The 22,903-nt window shown below is 38.8% G+C and overlaps 1 protein-coding gene across 4 annotated transcripts in view; it reads left to right on the top strand.

Annotated features, from left to right (window-relative positions):
* Positions 1–21,464, top strand: part of Ddx50 (DExD-box helicase 50) — a 31,720-nt gene extending 10,256 nt beyond the window's left edge. For all 4 annotated transcript variants that reach the window (XM_021174807.3, XM_029482645.2, XM_021174808.3 and 1 more), the window contains 11 exons: positions 234–351; positions 466–651; positions 1,100–1,245; positions 5,449–5,598; positions 9,602–9,763; positions 11,191–11,310; positions 12,265–12,338; positions 12,561–12,720; positions 15,912–16,046; positions 17,856–17,900; positions 20,958–21,464. In XM_021174807.3, coding sequence (XP_021030466.1) covers positions 234–351; positions 466–651; positions 1,100–1,245; positions 5,449–5,598; positions 9,602–9,763; positions 11,191–11,310; positions 12,265–12,338; positions 12,561–12,720; positions 15,912–16,046; positions 17,856–17,900; positions 20,958–21,236 — 1,575 coding nt within the window. In that variant the 3' untranslated portion in view covers positions 21,237–21,464. The remainder of the gene's footprint in view (positions 1–233; positions 352–465; positions 652–1,099; positions 1,246–5,448; positions 5,599–9,601; positions 9,764–11,190; positions 11,311–12,264; positions 12,339–12,560; positions 12,721–15,911; positions 16,047–17,855; positions 17,901–20,957) is intronic.
* The last annotated feature ends 1,439 nt before the right edge of the window (positions 21,465–22,903 follow it).

The following is a 22,903-nucleotide window of genomic DNA, read 5'->3' as shown; positions in this document are numbered from 1 at the left end:
TTATATTTGTTTTCTCTGCCCCCACTCCCTAGGGCTAGGGATGAAACCCAGTTTATGCATGCTAGGTGAATGTTTTGTCATTAACAGTACACCCCGCTGTGTCGTTAAGTGCTTATGAAATTAATGTTGAGATTCTTACTCTTAATGCATCTTTACAGAAATGTCCTTTCGGGGGAGTTTATATCAGTCTTTAGAAAAGGTGTATTTTTTTCTTTTTTAAACTTCTTGCTCAGGTACTCGTTTTGGCTCCAACAAGGGAATTGGCAAATCAAGTAGCCAAAGATTTCAAAGATATAACTAGAAAACTCAGTGTGGCGTGTTTTTATGGTGGAACATCATATCAAAGCCAGAGTGAGTAAATACAGACAATAGTCCAAAGTTGGATTGACTAATCTTAAATCTAAAGAAATAGTATAAAGGCATACATTTGTTTTTAACATATTTCTGGTGTTTCTTTCCTTGCAGTTAATCAAATTCGGAATGGTATTGACATCCTTGTTGGGACCCCAGGGCGTATCAAAGACCATCTGCAAAGTGGCCGTTTGGATCTTTCAAAGCTACGCCATGTTGTGCTTGATGAAGTAGATCAAATGTTAGATTTAGGTTTTGCTGAACAAGTCGAAGATATTATTCATGAATCCTACAAAACTGGTACGTCCTAGTTGAAAGGAATATATAGCAAAAAAAATAGTTTGTTTGTTTTTTTTAATAAAAGCTTGAGAATTCATTTCATAATTTTTATTGCTTTGTCTCCTGGTATTCTAACACAATTAAAGTTATTTGGTCTCCTTTAAAAGAGAAAGGACAAAGCAGACTGTGCGTCTTCTTCTGATTATCCTGTAATCTTCCATGTAGGTTTACTAACTCACTTTATCCATTTCTTGGGTTACTGTTCTTTCTTAAGTTCTTACTTTTCTTCCTAGTTCAGTTTTATTTTGTTTCATTTGAAAGTTTAATAGTTGCATTGATGTTTGTATGTTAAAAATTTGCCCCAAGTTTATAATTTTTCTTTTTGTTTTGAACCTTGGGGTGATTTTTAAAAGCTGGCCTACATCGTGGGACATTAAGAAAACATTTTAATTCTTTTTGTTTGTTTAAGATTCAGAAGACAATCCTCAGACCTTACTTTTTTCTGCAACTTGCCCACAGTGGGTATACAAAGTTGCAAAAAAATACATGAAATCCAGATATGAACAGGTTGACCTTGTTGGAAAAATGACTCAAAAAGCTGCAACCACTGTGGAAGTAAGTAGCTTTGTCAGCATGTAGATTTTAGCTTTTTAGTTGGTGTTTACTTTTGATGAAGCTAAATTCAAGTTTAAGGTGCCTCTGCCAGCCTTACCTCTTTTCCTGCCCTTAGAAAGATACATATGGAGTGCTGCGGACCATACCTTAATGTTAGAGCACTTGGTTAGCATTTATGAGGCCATAAGTTAAATTCCCAACTCTCAAAGGGGAAAAAAAAAGGTTTTTGAGCCGGGCGTGGTGGCGCATGCCTTTAATCCCAGCACTCGGGAGGCAGAGGCAGGCGGATTTCTGAGTTCGAGGCCAGCCTGGTCTACAAAGTGAGTGCCAGGACAGCCAGGGCTACACAGAGAAACCCTGTCTCAAAAAACCAAAAAAAAAAAAAAAAAAAAAAAAAAGGTTTTTGAAACTGAGGAACAGCTAGAATAAATAGGAGTGTCATGAATGTGTGAACAAGGGAAGCCGAATGTAAAGACCACTGTTCAGACAAGCCAGGAGTGTTTGTTGTTCCAGAGGCCAGGTATGCTGGTGCATGCGCAGGAGACGGAGCCAGGAGGATCCCATTAAGTTGAAGTCAGCAGAGGCTACACAGTGAGGTACAAGTTAGCCTGAATTACAGTGTGACAGTCTGAAGAGTTGTCTCAAAAGCAGTAATACATCCAAAATGGGAGAGAAGAACAAAATGCAACAGAAGGCAGTTCTTATTAATGGGGAAAGTATTTATTACTGGGACCTGTGAGATGGCTCAGTGGGTAAAGGGCTGATGACCTGAGTCAAGACCTATATAGCGAAAAGACAGAACTGACTTTTGTAAATTGTCCTGACTCACACATACATTGTGGTATGCAGACGCACGTGCATGCTCACGATAAGAATGATTAAAACAAATCTTTAAGTAGTTTTGAGATTGTTAGCTAAAATGTAGCAGGAGAAGGAAAGAAGAAAGTAGGACATACTGGAGGATGGGTGTAGGCTTTCCTGAGAGAGTTGCCAGAGAAGACTTTTCTAAACATAGATAATGTGATGTCATGAGATGAATATTGAGAATGTTTATAATAAGAAAGAATTAGAGGTGCTATGTGCAGTATTTGTGACTGTAAGGTATATACTGCATATATATCACTTTGTCCATTTGCTAGGCAAAACAGATGGCTAGAATAGTAGATAACCCAGAGTGCAGTACAGTAATTGATTTAAATGATAAAAACCAAGTCAGATGGGTTCTTTTCTAGCACCACAAATGATTGAAAATTACAGAATGCTACACATAGAATCCTGCTATTTAAAAAAAAAAGTAATTCTTATTAGCACCTCAAAATATCAAAAACATGCAATGTTAAATGAATTTATTTGGTATATAAAGTGTAAGTTCAAAAAAATGAATGCCAATATGATTATTTCTTGAAAAGGGGACATTGTAGTGCTAGATAGTCAGTGGAAGGTTTGTGTAGTTTGTAATTTTAGTGGTTTTACAATAAGAAGGTAAAATGTACCAGTGAAGAACAATTTAAGACATTTGCAGACATCCAGAGATTGAATGGCATAACAGATAAACACTATTTTCTAGGCTTTAACCATTTTCATCCTCCTCGTATTTTTCACTCCTGCATTTCAAATATTACCAACCATCTTTCCATTATCATGTATCTAGGACTGGCTTCAGACTCATTTGTTAGCAGAAGGTGACCTTTAACTTCTGATCCTGCTGCCTTTATCTCCCAAGTTTTGGGATTATAGGCCAGTGCTGCTACCCTAGGTGCCTATGGCACTGGGGATTGAACTCAGGGAGGGCTTCATGCACACCAGATAAGCACCCTGAGTTCCCCTCCCATGTTTTGAGATTACAGGCATGCTTGCAACACTGAGATTGACCTTTTATTTTGTATGAGGTTTTGCCTGCAGCTGTGGCATTAAATCTTCTAGACATGGTGATAGATGGTTGTGTGGGTGCTGGGAACTAAACCAAGGGTCTTCTGGTAGAACAAAATGCTTTTTAACTACTGAGATATCTCCCCAGCCCTGCTTTGTTTTTGAGAAAGCATCTCACCTGTAGATGGAACTACAGGTCTGGTCTGGAACCTCCTTTGTAGACAAGGCTGGCTTTGAATCTGGTTACCTGCGTCTGCCTCACTAGTGCTGGTTTTTTCAAGACTGTTTCTCTGTGTAGCCCTGGCCGTTCTGGAACTTGGTCTGTAGACCAGGTAGAGGTGTGTGCCACCGCTGCCTAGGCCCCAGCTGTTTGTTTTTAGGTCAGTGTCTTGGTGTGTCGGCCAGGCTGGTCCATGTCTTGTCATCCTACCCTACTTGTTGGTTTTGAACTGCTGCTGTGCTTTCCTGTCTGCTTCCCCTTCCCACTTCGTACTTTTTTGTTCAAAAACAACAACAAAAGTTGTGATTTATAGTAAAATCTTAAGTGTGTCCCTGCCACGTTACTTCACATGTTGGTTAAATTGTGGGTTTGGTCTGATTTAGGTTGTCTTTTTTCTTTTCTTTTTATTTCTTTCTTTCTTTTTTTTGAGGTAGAGGAAGAACAAGATTTTGTTATAGGTGGTACAAACATATCTTAGTCTTTGTCCTTTTTTAATTTTCTTGTAGGTAGTCTATAATTGCCATATCATATTTTTTAAAGAATATATATATATATAATATATATATGTATATATTATATATATATATTTTCTAATATATATATCTGTACTAAGCCTGGCTTGGTGGTGTATGCTTTTAATTTGATTATTGGTGATGGGAAGCAGGTGGGGGGTGGGGGTGGGGAGGGGCATAGGCAGGCAGATTTGAGTAGCCAGTTCCAGGTCATTCTGGGCTACTTAGTAAGAAACAGGGAGAGAGGACTGGAGAGATAACTCAGAGTTCTCTTATACTGTATTCACTTTGTATACAGACAGACAAAGCATCCACATGCATAAAATAAAAATAGGTAAATCTTACAAATAAGTAAAATTTAGATAGATAGATAGATAGATAGATAGATAGATAGATAGATAGAGATATCTACATGTGATAGGACCAGTGAGCTGATCCAGTGGGTAATGGTGCTTGCAGCCAACCTGATGATGATCTGGATTTGATTCCTGGCACCTGCATGGTAGAAAGAGAACTGACTTCAAAAAGTTGTCTCTCTTGTTCTCTCCATATACACTGTGGTTTGTGCTCATGTGCAAACATATATGCAAAATCAATGAAAGATAAGCTGAATGACAAAGAATGCAGCTTAACCTTTCCCTACTTTTTATTGTGTGAGATTTGTAAGCATTCAGACTGGTTGAAAGAATTTTATAGTGAATATACTTCCATGTAGATGTATCCAGCATGTAGATCCTATTAATACTTTATTTACATTTTTATTTTTTTTGTTTTGAAACAGGGACTTGGAACTTATATGTAGCTAAAGATTGCCTTGAATTGATTTTTCTGCACCCACTTGAATTACGCCCCCCTTATCTTCTTTTTAAGGTTGAACCCTGGCATGAGCTCAACAATCTCAATCTCTTAAATGCCCAGACAGCAGATAGGGAGGTTGGACTGCATCTGGCTTAATGCTATATTTATTTTATTACATATATGTCTATCTTGGCTTTTACTTTATTTTATTTTTTGGTTTTGGTGCTGAGATTAATTCCAGAGCCTGGTCACATGTATAATTCAGTATCATTTAGTATTGTATTTTGGATCCATAACCACACTTCTGTCTTCCTTATCCCAGAAGGCAGCTCTGGAACTTAGTGAATCGGTCCCCATTCTGTCCTTCCCTAGTCTACCCTGGCAACAGTGAATCTTCCTCTGTGGATATATCTGTTATGGATAGTTCATATAATTGCAGTTTCATGCAATATGATACTTTGTGTCTGGCTTTTTTCTTAGGTAAATTCAAGTAATACATATTTTCATTTTCTCCAGCCACTAGGGATTGGCCCCAGAGCTTACACATGTTAGTGAAATGGTCTATCATTCATTTACATCCCTAACCCTTCTGTCTGTTTGGGACTGGGTTTCACTCTTAGACTAGGCTAGCCTTGAGATTATTGGCCAGCTATGTGTCACCAGTCCCGGGTTTGCAGTGTTGGGGATCTAACCCAGAACTAAATTTATGCCAGGCACACACTCTGCCAGCTAAGCTTGTATCCTCAGTTTCTTTAAAAGATAACTTTTGATAAAATAGATATTTTTCCTTTCCTTTTCTTGAAGCATTTGGCTATCCAGTGCCATTGGTCTCAGAGACCAGCAGTTATTGGAGATGTCCTTCAGGTCTACAGTGGATCTGAAGGGAGAGCTATTATCTTCTGTGAGACTAAGAAGAATGTTACTGAAATGGCCATGAATCCACACATAAAGCAGGTAAGCTTTCTTTATGCTTTTCCTAGATAATAAAGACGTACGTATCTCGAGACAAAAATGCACATTACTCTTTATAGACCAAAATTGATAGTCTCTTCAAAATAGAATAATACAGAGAGGCATTGTAGCAAATTTTTTCTCATAAAGTCATAATAGGTATTTTTTGTTTGTTTTTTCCCTTCTGCTAACAATCAAGCCAGGGCTTTCTGCATGTTAGGCAAGAAGTATACCACTGAGCCAGCCCCAAGAAATTTAATGTCATAATATGGGACTGGAGAGATCCCTCCACCCTTAAAAGTACAAACCACTCTTCCAGAGGACCCAAGTTCAACTCCCTTCCAAAACCCAAATAAGTAACTCCAGTTCCAAGGGAATCCTCTTTGGGCACCTGTACTGCTCATTTTTACAAGCCAAACACAGACATGCACATACACATAATTGAAAGTAAAATAAAGCTTTAAAACAATCACAATAAAATTTATGTTTTTGAAGTTTATACTATGATGTTAGAAGGGAATTCTGTTATTTTTCGGTAGCAAAATTTTAAGATGCTATTTTTGTATGTGTGTGCATATAAGCATGTATGCACAGGCCCACAGAGGCCAGAGGAGGAGGACATGAAGTATCCTGTTCTATCATTTCCTGCCTCACTCACTTGAGGCAGGTGTCTTTTTTTTTTTTTTTTTTTAAGATTTATTTATTTATTATATGTAAGTACACTGTAGCTGTCTTCAGACACTCCAGAAGAGGGCATTAGATTTCTTTATGGATGGTTGTGAGCCACCATGTGGTTGCTGGGATTTGAACTCCGGACCTTTAGAAGAGCAGTCAGCGCTCTAAACCACTGAGCCATCTCGCCAGCCCGAGGCAGGTGTCTTACCTGCTAAGCCAGTTAGTGGCATACCCTCAGTGATCCCTGTCACTTGTCCTTACCATACTCCCCCAACACTGGTGTTACAGGATGAGCACCTGGTTTTTCACATTGGCTCTGGGGATTTGAACTTAATTCTCAGGCTGATGCAGTGAGCCATCCTTTTTACAAGACATTTAAAATATGATCTAAAAAATATGAAAGTACAGAATCAATTTTAGTTGGTAAGAATCAGTAAAATTTAAGCTTGTATTACAAGAGTGAATTATAAGGTGAATGTGGTTAACTTGCCAAATCTCTGAATTAAAGGCCATCAAGTTGAATTCTGATCTCCACAGGGATGCCATGGCCTGTACATTCCCTTATATATAGAATAAGTAAATAACTATTGAAAATGATTGAGAAAACAAAAAATCAAGCAATCAACAAACACACAGAAGTGGTGTTGCCTAAATATTTTTTTTTATACACTCACAAATTAAACTTCCAAGTAGTTATTCTATATACCAACTAAAAGTAATTTCTGACTTAGTACTGACTAGAAAATTTCCCTAACATTTTGGAGGACATATACATGATATGATACTTTTTTATGAGATAAGAAACAACTACAGGAAGTAGTAATTTGTTTCATGTAACCAGTGCTTTTGATGGAACAAAAAATAAGAAATCCCAACCTGTCCATATTTAACATACTTTTCATTACCATATAGTTTTTTCTATATTAGTAATTTACTGATCAAGAGCCAATATATGTATAGATGGAAATAATTACTGAGTCTCATCTTCTGAACAAGAATGGACAGTTTTTTTGTTTGTTTGTTTGTTTTTGTTTTGTTTTTTTGAGACAGGGTTTCTCTGTGTAGCCCTGGCTGTTCTGGAACTCACTCTGTAGACCAGGCTGGCCTTGAACTCAGAAATCCACCTGCCTCTGCCTCCCGAGTGCTGGGATTAAAGGCGTGCGCCACCACGCCTGGCTTCAGTTTTGTTTTTTAAAAAGCAATTTTAAATTGAGGATATTTCACATTTGCCTCTTTGTCAGGACCAAGTCTGTCTTTTCTGATTCTAGAACATAAGGAATATCCACTTTCCTCTGCTCTCTAGCATCAACTCTTAGCACCTACAAAGCTGCTTGCTTGTCAGCATCATCTCTTCAGTTTTCTGTAACGAATAACTGTCAGATAAGGATTTTGTTTTGTTGGGGCTGGAGAGATACCTTAGTGGTTAAGGTCATTTGCTGATTCTTCAGAAGACATGAGCTTTGTTCTGAACACTCATAGTGGGCCACAACTGTCTGTAACTCCAGTGTCAGATAATCCAACCCCCTGGCTTCCAAAGGCATCCGGCATGCACTTAGAGTACACACATACATGCAGGCACTTAGATGTACACATAAAATAAGCACTTTTAAAAAAAGATGTGTGAATGAGTAAGCCAGGCATGATGGCACATTTAGGAGGCAGAGATAGGCAGATCTCTGAGTTTGATGCCAGCCTGGTCTACAGAGTGAGTTCCAGAACAACCAGGCCTTACACAGAGAAACTCTTGGAAAAACAAACAGATAAATAAGGTAGGGGTATGTACACCATGCTGGCCTTAGGCTCCTGAGTGTTTGGATTTCAGCTCTGTACTACCACACTGGCTCCAGGGTCTTTCTCCTCAATGTAAATTTGTTCATGATACTGTTCTCCTTACACTCAGTTGGTTGTTCCCTATTGTTCCAGGATGACGTTCTTTTGTTTGTTTGTTTGTTTGTTTGTTTGTTTTTCAAGTCAGGGTTTTTTTTTTGGGGGGGGGTTATTTGGTTTTTCAGGACGATGTTCTTTAATTCTATTCTATCTCAAATCTCTTAACTAACTATATATTTTGTAGTTTATTACCCAGGTAGCATTTATGTATAAGATTTTTTGCCCAAACTTCTTAGTCAAGTTTCTTTTATGTCAGTCGATTTCTTAACAGCTGTTAAGAAGTTGTTCTGCTGTTCTTAACAGCAGTCCATTTCCAGGGACTCTGATACCCTATTCTGGCCATTAGGCACTGCATGTGCCATCCCTGCATGCAAAATACCTGTGTGTATGTGTATGTGTATACACAAACTTAGGAAAAGTATTTCTGGCACAGTATAGCATAAGTAGGTTTAGCCTAGTAAAAATTACAGAAAATACAGAGATGGAGAGATGGCTTAGTAGTTACGAGCACCCTGACTGTTCTTTCAGAAGACCTGTTTCCATTCTTACTCATGTGGCAGTTCACACCCATCTATAACTCTAGTTCCAGGGAATCTGTTGCCTTCTTCAACACCATTTATATTATGCAGTATATTTTCTGGGGTGTTTTGGGTTTTGAATATTTTTACATTTACTTATGTATTTAGTGTACATGTACCTGGACACATGCCACAGTGTGAGTGTGGGAGATAGAGGACAAGTTTACAAGATTCTGGTTTTTCCCTTCTACCACATGGGTCCTAGGGATTTAACTCAGGTTGGCAGTCTTGGTGGCAAGTGTCTTTCCCTACTGAACATTTCTCCGGCCCTGTTTTGTTTTGTTTTTGTTTTTGTTTTTGTTTTGTTTTGTTTTTGTTTTTGTTTTGTTTGTTTTAAAGACCTCATACTTTGGAGCTGGAGAGATGGTTCAACAGTTAAGGGCACTGACTGCTCTTCCAGAGGACCCTGATTCAAATCCCAGCACCCACATGGCAGCTCACAACTGTCCCCTTAACTAGATCTGATACTCTCATGTAGTGATGCATGCAGGCACAATACCAATGCACATAAAATAAAGGTAAATACATCTTTTTGAAAAAGGTTTTAAAAAAACATTGTTCTGGGCAGGAGAGATGACTCAGCGGTTAAGAGCACTGACTGCTTTTCCAGAGGTCCTGAGTTCAATTCCCAGCAACCATATGGTGGCTCACAACCATCTGTAGTGGCATCTGATGCCTTCTTCTAGTGTGTCTCAAGACAACTATAGAGTATTCATAAACATAAAATAAATAATTCTTTTAAAAAATACATTGTAATTAAAGATAAAATTGTAAAAGCACCCACAAGAGTTTAGACTGAATGGTGTTGGGATACTCAGTTTCAGGTATGATCCATACACTTAATTTTTTTTCTTTTTTTCTAATAGAATGCCCAGTGTTTGCATGGAGACATTGCACAGTCACAAAGAGAAATTACCTTGAAAGGCTTCAGAGAAGGTAGTTTTAAAGTTTTGGTGGCAACCAATGTGGCTGCTCGTGGCTTGGACATTCCTGAGGTTGACCTTGTGATTCAGAGTTCTCCTCCACAGGTAGGACATGGACATGGGATGTGGTTTTAGAACAAGTTTTATAAGTGTTGCCTTATTTATAGAGTATTGCTTAAGATGCGGAACCTCCGTCTTTCATGTTTTGTTGATCGTTTCTTGTTAGGATGGTATTGCATGGGCTCAGATGGCCTTCCCTTGTCAATAAGTAGCTGCCTTGTTTGCATGGTAGCACATACAACTCTAGCACTCTAGAGGCACAGCCTGAAGGACACTGTATAGCCCAGGCTGTGTATCGATACATACGGAATCCCAAGCCAAAGAGTGATGGTGACAACATGCAGAGCTCAGTAAGAAGGCCCAAAGTTTCATATACTGAACTCTAGTGTATATGAATAAGTAGTCTTTTAAATTAAAATGAAACTATGTAATTTTCTGCTTCTCTTCCCTTCCTCTAACCTTTTCTAGATACCCTGCTTGCTTTCTCAAATTCATAACCTCTTCTTTTTGTGTACACACACACTTCTAAATACATAAATATAACTGCTCAGTCCTTATGCTACTCTCGTGTATGATTTTAGGATTGACCTCTTTTTTTTTTTGGTTTTTTTTCGAGACAGGGTTTCTCTGTGTAGCCTTGGCTGTCCTGGAACTCACTTTGTAGACCAGGCTGGCCTCGAACTCAGAAATCCACCTGCCTCTGCCTCCCAAGTGCTGGGATTAAAGGCGTGCGCCACCACGCCCGGCTGGATTGACCTCTTGGTACTAGATAACCAACTGGAGGCCTCTTCCCTGAGAAAGACTATTTCTCTTGCTCTTAGCATTCCTTCATTGTCTGTAGTTTCTTGTTTAGGGCTCTGTAAGATTTCCTTCTTCCCTTTTTGGTATGGCTGTTGTCCTTGTTCATGTCTTGGATAATATCTTTTCTTTATTTAATAGAATTGTAGCATATAAATTACTTGTTATGTTGTTAAAGTATAGAAGGATTGAATTTATGTTTGCTTTTTTTGAGAAATGGTCTTAGACCAGGCAGCCCCAAAAGTCTTTTTAACACAGGCTGGCCTCAACAGCCTCCCAAGTACTGGAATTAAAGACCTGTACTGCCAGACCTAATTTGTTGTTGTTGTTGTTTGGGTTTTTTTTTTTTTTTTCTTTCTTTCTTTTGTGCCTTTGATTGATTGTTTTGTTTTTGAGATAGGATTTCTCTGTGTAGCCCTGACTGTCCTGGAACTCATTCTGTAGAATAGACTGGCCTTGAACTCAAGAGATCTGCATGCCTCTGCCTTCTGAGTGCTGGGATTAAAGGCACTACCACCACTTGGCTTTTTTGGTGTTTTTGAGACAAGGTCTCAGCCTTAGATGGCCATAGTCTTGGATTAATCCTCTTGCTTCAGCCTCCTTAGTACTGATTACAATTATGGCTTGATTTGCTTGTCAAGTTTATAAAATGAAGTTTCTTTTTGTTTTAATAGGATGTTGAATCCTATATCCATCGCTCTGGACGCACAGGTAGAGCTGGCCGGACAGGAATTTGTGTATGTTTTTATCAACCAAGGGAAAGAGGTCAACTGAGATATGTGGAGCAGAAAGCTGTAAGTAAATTGAAATTGTTTCAGGCTTGTTATCTAAATACTCCCTTAGAAGAGAGTTTTTATATTTGTTCTCACAAATAAACCATCCCATCATTCCTCAGCTTCAGCTGCATCTCGCTGTCAAGCATCTGGACAGCTTCATTTATATTGGCTGCAAGACTTTGCTTTACACAGCTTCTAATGTGAAGCCAGAAGATCTGACATGCTCCTTTTTTCTTTTTTTATTAGAAATTTTCTTTATTTACATTTCAAATGTTATCCCCTTTCCTGGTTTCCCATCCAAAAACCCCCTATCCACTCTTCGTCTCCCTTACTCACCAACCCACCCACTCCTGCTCCTTGGTCCTGGCATTCCCCTACACCCCCGGCATTGAGCCCTCACAGAACCAAGCTCCAGGTTTTTTTGTTTGTTTGTTTATTTGTTTGATTTTTAATTTCTCCCTTGATACGAAAGTTGAAAGTGTGTTAATGGTTTCAGTATCATCTAAACATTATAAATGGGTAACTGATTTAATTAGCATTGCTATTTTAGATAGGTTGATAATACAATAGCCAGTTTTATTAAAAAATACATTTTTTATGGTCTGCACTTTGTTGTAGTTTTTCATATTTTATCAATTTTGTTAATTTTTTATATACTATTATATTTTATGAAATGAAAGTAGTAAGAAACAATGTTGACAGATTGAAATGACTTTCTTTTCTCTTTTTGAATCAGCTTTGTTTTGCAAGTGAAGTTCCATGATTTAATAACTAAGGGACAATTTTTAAGTTTTTTTTATTTTGTCTTTTTGGAATTGATTATAGATGGTTTGTTAGAAAAAGCATTTCTTTTCCTCTGCTAGGGCTTGGTAATCTTTTAAGTCCAAAAACTGGAAATTCAACAAACTATATTAATTTAGAAATTAACAATGACGACTTCCTTTTTCTTTAATATAATTCTTTCATTTTCAGGGAATTACTTTTAAACGTGTAGGTGTTCCATCTACAATGGATTTAGTTAAATCTAAAAGCATGGATGCCATCAGGTATGCTTTCTAACCTTGCTGAGTAACTCCTCTTTTGTAGTAGGCTTTCATCTGTAAGCTCTCCTAGTCCAAATTTGAGAAAATGTTAGTCAAGGGTTTTACCAGAGACATTTAGTTACATTATTCTATGAAATATTACTCTTTCTTTTCCCATTCCTGATTTTGTCTTTACCTTTTCCCCTGTATCCTGACCAATAACATTTACTTTTTTTTAAACCACAGGTCTCTGGCTTCTGTTTCTTATGCTGCTGTTGATTTTTTCCGACCATCAGCTCAAAGACTGATAGAAGAGAAGGGGGCAGTGGATGCATTGGCTGCAGCATTAGCTCACATTTCTGGTGCATCAAGTTTTGAACCACGATCTTTGATCACCTCTGATAAGGTAGAAAAGTGTGAAGTGGTATTTGGCTAGATATGGTTAAAACTTAGCTGTAGCAGGTTATAGCACATCACTGAAATGCTTCATTGATTTCTTCAGCATATTGGGGTGTTGCTGCTGTTGTTTCCCTTTTTCTGTCTAGAAAAATCTTCCTCTTCTCATCTGATATACAAGCCTGCAATCCAAGCAGTAGGGAGAAATACTAGTAAGATAAACACCATCCACATTAATTCACCAGCTGTTAGTATTCTTTAACCTATGTTTTACATTCATCCTTCTGTAAACTATTTGAAAGTTGAAACATGAAGGCATTATTCTTAAATATTTTCATTTGTATCTTCTAAAAATAATGACATTCTACTTAATTACAATATCACAGTCTAACCTGCTAACAAAGATAGTTCCATGTTAATCATATCTGTAGATTTGCTTCTGTCCATACAAAGCATAGCTCTCACTCCAAAGGGAATATGAAGTAGTTTAATTTTGAGCTGTATGTCAGTTACCATGATTTGGCTTTAGTTTGACATGAAGGATATGTATCACCACAGAAGTAGTCTCATTTACTTTCATCGTCACAGAAGAAAGTCATGTCAGAAAATTTGCTACATACACTCTTAGGGACATCAGGTAGGCGGGTTACAGCCAGGTGAGGAAATCATTTGATGATACAGCTATCAGATTCATAGAAGCTATGGTCTGCTGAGATTGTAGAGTTTGTTGGTTTTTTTGTTTTACTGGACTGATGAAAGACTGTTAGGTCAAATACAGAGGTAGGTGTTGAATGGCTAGTAGGAAGTTGAAGTGGGGAGATAAAAAAATTCCAAATATAATTTTTGCTCTGGATTTGCAATATACCAACTTACTTAAGTTTTTATCTGTCAGCCACCCTGGTAGAATCTTAAGCACAGGCATGGCTTGTGGCTTCCTTGCCTCCTGGGAATTTAGTTTATTTCATCTTCACAAAAGTGTCTGAAGGATTTCTAGATAAAGAAAAGAAAGTCCTTATTTTGTACCGTGTGGTACCAACTGAAGCTGGAGTTTTCATTTTGTTAGTTGCCATGGATCTGCAAAGTGAGGCAAAGTAAGGATATGCAGGCGTGTTGACGCGCCTGAGTGAGTATATGCGTGGCACTCATATGGCCTGCCTCCAGGTTAGTGTCAGATAGCAGATATACCACACCACAGCCATTGGTTGCAAATGGGTCAGAGATTTGTTACTTAACTGGGATATAAGTGGGGTTGGGGTAGGGGGTATGAGTCTTGAAAGGGGACAAGGGAGGTAGGAATATCAATTGCCTTATAAAACTAATTTTAAAACTATTTTACTCTCTGAATAGTAATCTATATGGTCATCCTTTAGCACTGAGTAGATAGACCATCCCTAAAATTTCATCAAATACTTTATAAAACCAGGAGAAAAGCCAGAAAAGGTAGCTCATATTTGTAATCTCAGTACTCAGGAAACAGAGACAGTGGACTTCCAAATTTGAGACCAGCCTGTTAAACAAAAGTTTTAGGCCATCTGGGGCTACATACCGAAAACTTGTGCCAAAAAAGAAATATCAACCCCATTGGTACCCCTGGCTGGCCTGTTATTTACTGTGCAGGCTGGGTTGGCCTAGAACTCACAGGTTCCCGTTGCTCAGGCATGCACCACTGTGTACCATCTGGTGCATTTTATTTTATTCTTTTAGAGATAAAGTCAGGTTGGACTTGAAGTCACAACAATTCTCCTGCTTCAGCCTCTCAAATAAAAAAACAATTTTTAGGGCAGATGGTGGTAGTGCCTCTCCCAGGAGACAGAGTCAGGGGATCTCTGAGTTCAAGGATAGCCAAAGCTGTACAGAGAAATCCTGTCAAACTAAACAACCCAAAAACCAAAACAATTTTTAAACTGTACTTTTAAAGACAATCTTAAGGTACTTTAGAGGTCACTTATAGCTAATCCCTGTCCCGTGAAAATTCTTTGATTGGCCACAGAAATGCTTATCTGCAGTCACAGTACTTGGCAAGCAGAGGTAGGAGAACTGCAAGTCTGAGGCCAGCCTGACCAAGAACCACTTATTAGATAGGTCATTTGACCTCTAATTAAGTATTTTGGGAACAAGGTATTAATGGCTTGAAATGTTTTCCCTTTCCTCCGTTCCCTCCCTTCCCTCCCTCCCTTTCACCCATGTCTAAGTTTTTGCCTGAACCTTATGCATGCAATGCCTTAGGAAGCCAGTGGAGAGTATCAGGTCCCCTGGGACTGCTACCTTATAGCGGCTAGGAATTGAACCAAGGTCCTATGGAAGAGCAGCCAGTGCTCTATACCACTGAGTTGTCGCTCTAGCCCTGACGTTTACAATGAATGACCTATAATGCATGTCCTGCAGGGTATTCTGCTTGCTACTGGTGTGACTTCATTTTTTATCACTCTCTTGACTTCTCCAGTTATCTGAATCTATTTGACCTACCTTCTTCATTTACCAACTCCTGCAAAAAGACCTTCATGCTTACCCATTTTCTCGGCCCCCTTCCTCTTATTTTGGCTTCCTCCTTTATTTTGGTCTCTGTTCAGATATCACCATATGAGAGAAATCTTTCCTGATTACCCTGGTCCCCTTCTCCCTTTTTTTTTCTATTTCCCAGCCCTTTTGGGTTACTCTTCCTGCCGCTTATCGCCGGTGTTGTATAAACTTTCTTACTATCTCTACCTCAACTCCCCACAGGAAAGCTATGTCCAGGAGAGGAAGGTCTATTTGTCATAAAATCTTTATTCCCAACATGGTTTCTGGTACATTGTAGGAACTCGTCACTATTTTTATGTAGTAGTCCTCCAAAAGTTTAAAGATATTGATGTCTTTTTTTCACTGCTAAGTAACTGCTTTTTTAACATTTCCTGATTTCTTTACTACTTTTCCTCCCAACTCTTCTGTGATGTTCTGATCTAATTCTGTCTTGTAATGTGTAGGACATAGTCTCTGTGTGCTCTATAATCTAAGAGCAGTGTACAGAACATGTAAATAGTAGTCTTCTAGTATAGTTTCAGCGAAGTTAGTTTTCAATAGCCATGTTGTGCTGTTGGCACTCAGATACCACACAGATATTGCATGGGACCTGTGTAGTGACTCGGGAAGCACCATAGAGTCAAACTTCATTGCCCTGCTGCTGATTTTCTCCCAAATCTAATAGGACTTTTATTTCTAAAGGGGTTTGTGACCATGGCTCTGGAAAGCCCAGAAGAAATACAGGATGTCAGCTGTGCTTGGAAGGAACTTAACAGAAAGCTCAGTAGTAATGCTGTGTCTCACGTAACCAGAATGTGCCTCCTGAAAGGAAATATGGTAGGATTATGTTCATAAGACTTCCATGATCAGCCCGTCGTGGTGGCGCACGCCTTTAGTCCCAGCACTCGGGAGGCAAGAGGCAGGCGGATTTCTGAGTTTGAGGCCAGCCTGGTCTACAGAGTGAGTTCCAGGACAGCCAGGGCTATACAGAGGAACCCTGTCTCAAAAAAAAAAAAACCAAAACAAACAAAAAAGACTTGAATGATCTGTCTCCTCCTCTTTTTATGGATGATTAATACTATTTGGATGATTAATACTATTTTATCGCAGTGTTGGATTGTTTCCACTTACAAATTTAGGGGTTTATATAAATGATATATTCCTTCAGAGCTTCATGTCATTCTGTTTTGACTAATACTTAAGTTTTTGTTGCTTTTATTACTTTAAGACAGGGTATTCCTCTGTAGCCCAGGCTGGCCTTGAACCCAGGATCATTTAATGAATGTTAGGATTGCAAGTAGATTAACCCTAAGACTTAAGTGATCTAAATTCCTGCTATGGCATACTTACTGTGTGTGGTTGTGTGTGTTTATTTTTTAAGACTAATTTATGTGTGTAACGTTTAAACAGCTCTTGGAAATACAGATTACTTATTGTACTCTGCTATTGGTTTTTAACAAGATTAATGATAATCTTTTTCTGTGAGGCAATATTTCATTATTGCCCAGGCTAGCCTTGAGCTCTTGCTTATTTTCATTCTACTTCTAAGGTAACAAACATGTTCCTGAGTAACTTACGTAAAATGAACTTGTAAAGTGAAAACGTACAGTAAAATGAAAAGCTTTTTTGTTTGTTTGTTTTTCCTTTTTTGGCACTGGGTCTCTTTACATAGTCATGGCTGCCCTGGAACTCACTCTGTAGACCAGGCTGGCACACACAGATACATCTGCCTCTGCTTTCTGAGTTTTGGGACTAAAGGTGTGACTACCTATCCATCTTAAAGCTTAATCTTAGTGATTAAGTGTTCTTTTAATGTTTTGAGAACTGTTATTTGTCTGAAATTACTATAGACTTGTTGTATCTTAAAAGCTGTTAACCAGATTGTTTATTAGAAATTATTATTATTATCTCTCAACTCTGTGAGAGAAAAACTTTCTTATCCCAGTTTTAACTTTTGGAATCTTAGTCTTCTGCAGTGCTAGGGTCTGAGCCTTTGACTTGTATATCATAAGCAAGTACCATTCCACAGACCTGTGTTCCCAGTTCTCACCAATATTTTAAAGAAATCAGAAGGACCATTTTCATGTGGATTATTTGTTTTTGTATTCTTTGCAAGACAGGAAAGGGTTTCTCTTTGCATCCCTGGCTGTCCTGAAACCCATAGATCACCTGCCTCTGAATGCTGGGATTAAAGGTGTTTTTCACCTCCACCCGGCTAGAAGAACCATTTTCTTTCTGTTTTTTGGAGGGGAGAGGTGGGGGAACATTTAAGACAGAGTTTCTCTGGGTAGTTTTGGCTGTTCTGGAGCTCACTGTGTAGACCAGGCTGTCTTCAAAACTCCCATGTGCTGGGATTAAAGGCATGGGCTACCACTACCCAGCTAGAAGGACTAATTTTTAAGAGAAATGGAACAACTATAGTGTCTACGGTAAGTCTTCTGGAGAGTATTCTAGGTATTTAAAGAGTCTGACTAGTTATATTTAGTTTTATCTCAGATTGGAAACTACATTATGTACTCTAAATCATCTATGCTTATTTGTTACCTATAGTTATGGAATACATATTTTTTAAGAACAAAATTCAAGAAATATTAATTAGAAAAATTAACTCGTATCTAAATAAAAATCTTTTTATTTTCCTTTTAGGGTGTTTGCTTTGATGTTCCTACAAGTGAGTCAGAAAGATTACAGGTATTTAAATTTTTTTTTACCTATTAAATAGCTGAGAATGTTTTTTTAAAAGTTTTGGAAAACAGACACAGTGTCATTAGTCATCCTTAAATCAATTAAGGATGTCCTTAATATGCAATATTGCCTGACCCATAATTAAAAATGTATTAAAGATAATTTCAAATGTAACAGTTCATTGGGGGCTGGAGAAACGGCTCAGTGGTTAAGACTACATGCTACTCTTACAGAGGACCTGGGTTCCATTGCCAGCACACACATGAAGATTCACAAAACCAGAGATCTGATACCTTCTAACCACCTCTGATACTCTACTACCCATGTATAGACATACATGTAGGCAAATCACTTTCACAGATAAAGAAACTCGTTTTTTAAAAAATTGTGTAATTGAGTTCCCATACATACATAACCAGCTTCACCAATTTGATAATTGTGTGGACAGTTCTGTTTCATCTCCTTACTATCCATTGCCAGTGTTTACAGACAAACTCCAGGCATTATTTCAGTCTTAAGTATTCCTTCATATTTAAATGTTAGGGACTTAAACAATCATAATGCCATAATTCCTTCTATACAACTGTCTTAGTCAGGGTTACTATTCCTGCACAAACATCATGACCAAGAAGCAAGTTGGGGAGAAAAGGGTTTATTCAGCTTACACTTCCACATTGCTGTTCATCAACTAAAGGAAGTCAGGACTGGAACTCAAGCAGGTCAGGGAGCAGGAACTGAAGCAGAGGCCATGGAGGTAAGTTCATTACTGGCTTGCTTCCCCTGGCTTGCTCAGCCTACTCTCTTATAGAACCAAGACTACCAGCCCAGAGATGGCATCATCCACAATGGGCCCTCCCCCCTTGATCACTAATTGAGAAAATGCCTTACAGCTGGATCTCATGGAGGCATTTCCTCAACTGAAGCTTCTTTCTCTGTGATAACTCCAGCTGTGTCAAGTTCACACCAAACTAGCCAGTACAACAACCAATTTTTTTTTTATTTTTAAGTTTTGTTTTAAGATGTTTTATATGAGTACACTGTCGCTGTCTTCAGACACACCAGAAGAGAGCATCAGATCCCACACATGATTGTGAGCCATCATGTGGTTGCTAGGAATTGAACTCAGGACCTCTGGTAAAACAGTCAGTGCTCTTAACTGTTGAGCCATTTCTTCAGCTCACAACCAATTTTTTTTTTTATAATATTTTGTATTTAAAACTGGGCAGTGGTGGTGCACACCTTTAATCCCAGAACTTGGGAGGCAGAGGCAGGTGGATTTTTGAGTTTGAAGCCAGCCTGGTCTACAGAGTGAGTTCCAGGACAGCCAGGGATACACAGAGAAACCCTATCTCGAAAGAACCAAAAAAAAAAACAAACAAACAAACAAAAAAAAACCATATTTATATTTTGTATTTAAATTTTTCCCTGTTGTCTCTTGATTATTACTTTTTGCTGTTCTCAGGTTGGAAGCTAAGACTTTACACATGATAGCTAGGTTAATGGTGAGCCTCTTTCCCCGCCTTTACTGAATTATTTGCAGGGGTTGGGAGGTGTTTCTGTGTAGCCCTCTCTATCTTGGAACTTGCTCTGTAGACTAGGCTGGATTTGAACCCAGAGATCTGTTTGCTTTGCCTCCTGAGTGCTTATTGAGTATTTTTAAAATAAGTCCATAAAGTTCAGACATTGTAATTTGATGCAATTTGTAACTTTCTCTAAAATGTTTTATTAGATTTATTGAACAGAGAAGTCCACTAAATTCTTATAATCCAATTTTTTTTTTTATGTCTTTGCTTTTATGTACATTTTGGGGAGGTAGTATTGAGACAGAGTCCTGGTATATAGCCTAAGCTGGCTTGGAGCTCACTCTATAGCTCAAACTTGATCTTTACATGTGCCCAATATCTAGCTTATTTATATACCTGTTTTTAAATTATTGGCATTGCATCATTTATTACATTATCTATGCATGGGGTAGGACATATGCACACTGTGTCCATACATATGAGTTCAAAGACAACTTAACAACATGGTCTCTCCTGCCATGTTGGTCCCAGGCATAGAATGAAGTCCTCAGAGTTGCTAACATGCACACCTATCCACAGAGCCATCTCTGTACTTATTTTATGGAGTCATTAAAATATTGTGGATATGCCGGGCGGTGTTGGCGCACGCCTTTAATCCCAGCACTCGGGAGGCAGAGGCAGGCGGATTTCTGAGTTCGACGCCAGCCTGGTCTACAGAGCTATACAGAGAAACCCTGTCTCGAAAAACCAAAAAAAAAAACCATGTGGATACAAGTGGCCAGTGAAATGGCCTAGTGGTTAAAGGTGAAAGCTGCTTGATGTGAATTTGTTCCCTGGTATTCATTTAAAGGTGGAAGAAGAGAACAAACTCCTCAAAGGTTGTCCTTTGACCACCATGTATGTGCCTATACAAGTATGTGCAGACAAAACATCTACATACTTAAAAGTTAAAAAAATAAGTTTAAAGAAATATTGTGGATCCTTTTTTAAAAACAAAAATTGGGAATTGAACTCAAAGCCCTTATGAATGCTATGCAGATGCTGTGGTCCTCTTCTTACTTTATATTTGGTGACAAGGTCTCACTAGCTTGCCCATACTGGCCTTGAAGTAACTCTGTAATAGCTTAAGCTACGTCAGTGTTTCTGCATCAATCTGCCTCATGTCTGATTTTGCTTCTAGTTCTGTTGATGTGATTGCTCAAAATATTTGACTGCTCATTAGAGGTCTGTTTCACACGTTGCTTTGTCCTGAGAAAGGGAACGCTGCCTTGTAGAAAACACCTGGGTAGACATTTAGAATCTTGGAATGGATCAGAGGGTTTCTCTATACTTGATCTTAGCCTGATGACTGAGAATCGAAAGAAACTTTCTTTTAAGGATTAAAATTTGAGCATGTTGCAGTTTTGCCTATTTTATGGTTTTCATTGTTCTAGACACTGAGCTAGTAGCTGAAGGAGGTGAAAAGAGCATCTTCTTGGCTCGCTTGCTGGTGTGTGGGCTTACTGTACATGTCTTTTAATCTGGCATATTGTTTTAACAGGCAGAGTGGCATGATTCAGACTGGATACTCTCAGTGCCAGCCAAATTACCTGAAATTGAAGAATATTATGATGGAAACACATCATCTAATCCCAGACAGAGGAGCGGCTGGTCTGGCGGCAGGTCAGGCCGTTCAGGCCGGTCTGGTGGTCGATCTGGTGGCCGATCAGGTAGACAGAGTCGACAGGGAAGTCGGTCAGGAAGTCGGCAAGATGGTAGAAGACGAAGTGGGAACAGAAATCGATCAAGAAGTGGGGGCCATAAACGGAATTTTGACTGAGTGTTTGATAGTTAATCTTCCAGTGTGAGCTTGCCTATTTCTGTCTAATCATGTATATTATTCACCAAAAATTAGATCATCATAGTTGAGGTATTTGTCTGTAATTTGCAAAGAAGTTGGTCGTATTTTTTTAAAAAGTATTTCACAAGAATGGTTCTAAACAAATCTACTTATCTGGCTATACCTTTGAATTAAAAAAAAGCCCTTTTATTGTCTGTTTTTATTCTGTGTTAAGAGTTTTCTCAATGTAATTTTTAAAAATTTCTAAGATGTGACAGTCAAGTTAACCTTACGGTTTCCTGTTATATATAAAATGTGGCATATTACGCCATTCTTTCATGTGATGAAGGACAAAGCCTTTCCACATTAAGGGCTGGTAGCTGGCGACTTGTTTGGTGAAGGTTCCTGGTTTAACTTAATAGACATATTCAGGTAGATTGGTGTGCAGCAGTGTACACTCCTTTATCAATCATTTATTGAATGTCTGTATATCTACTCGCTGGTAATCACTAGAGCACACATTTATAAACAGGGCACAGGCACTAATTTTATACAACTCACTGTCTAGAATCAACCAGAAACAATAGACACGAGAGAATAAAGACTGAGCCAAAAGCAGGTGTGGAATGCAGAGGACTGGGATGTGCCTATAGTAGGAAGAAGAATTCAGTTTTGTGATTGGTTTATTTTTTAGTTTTTTGGTTTTAAGGCTTTTATGTAGCCTAGACTGGCCTCAAACTTGGACTTGTTAACCACTGGCTACATGACTTTGGAAGGGTGAGGAACTTGCAGGCAGAGAGAACAACATATTCAGGAAGTCAAAGAGTATGTCCAAAGACTCTCAGTCTGGTTTGCCTGTAGTAGGTTAAGGGCAAGAGCAAGATTGAATCCAATCTTGAGTGTTCAAAGCATTATCTTTATTGTTATGGAGTTCCTTTTTTTTTTTAAACACTCTATATTTTATTTCCCCTCTCCCCGACTCTTCCACATCCCATATCTCCTCCCCACCCCCTGTCTCCATGTGGATGTCCCCATCCCCCCACCCCACCTGACCTCTAAATTCCCTGGGACCTCCAGTCTCTTGACTTAGTTAGGTGCATCATCTCTGAATGGTCCTCATATCAGCTGGTGTATGCTGTCTGTTTGGTGGTCCAGTCTTTGAGAGATCTCAGGGGTTCAGATTAATTGAGGCTGCTGGTCCTCCTATAGGATCACCCCGCTCTTCTGCTTCTTTCAGCCTTCCCTAATTCAACAACAGGGGTCAGCTGCTTCTGTCCATTGGTTGGGTGCAAATATCTGCATCTGACTCTTTCAGCTGCTTGTTAAGTCTTTCCGAGGGCAGTCATGATAGGTCCCTTTTTGTGAGCATTCCATAGCCTCAGTAATAGTGTCAGGCCTTGGGACCTCCCCTTGAGCTGGATCCCACTTTGGGCCTGTCGCTGGACTTTCTTTTCCTCAGGCTCCTCTCCATTTCCTTCCACCCTTGTAATTCTTTCAGACAGAAACAACTTTGGGTCAGAGATGTGACTGTGGTAGGGTAGCCCTATGTTCCACTTGATGTCCTGTCTTCCTGCTGGAGGTGGGCTCTATAAGTTCCCTTTCCTTATTGTCAGGCATTTCATATAAGATCCCTTCCTTTGAGTCCTGAGAGTCTCTCACCTCCCTGG

The sequence above is a fragment of the Mus caroli genome, unplaced genomic scaffold, assembly GCF_978045245.1.
Source record: "Mus caroli unplaced genomic scaffold, Mus_caroli_1 scaffold_9, whole genome shotgun sequence".
NCBI classification, from domain to species: Eukaryota; Metazoa; Chordata; class Mammalia; order Rodentia; family Muridae; genus Mus; species Mus caroli.
Note: the sequence above shows the minus strand (reverse complement) of the source record. Positions and strands in the feature narration are given on the sequence as shown.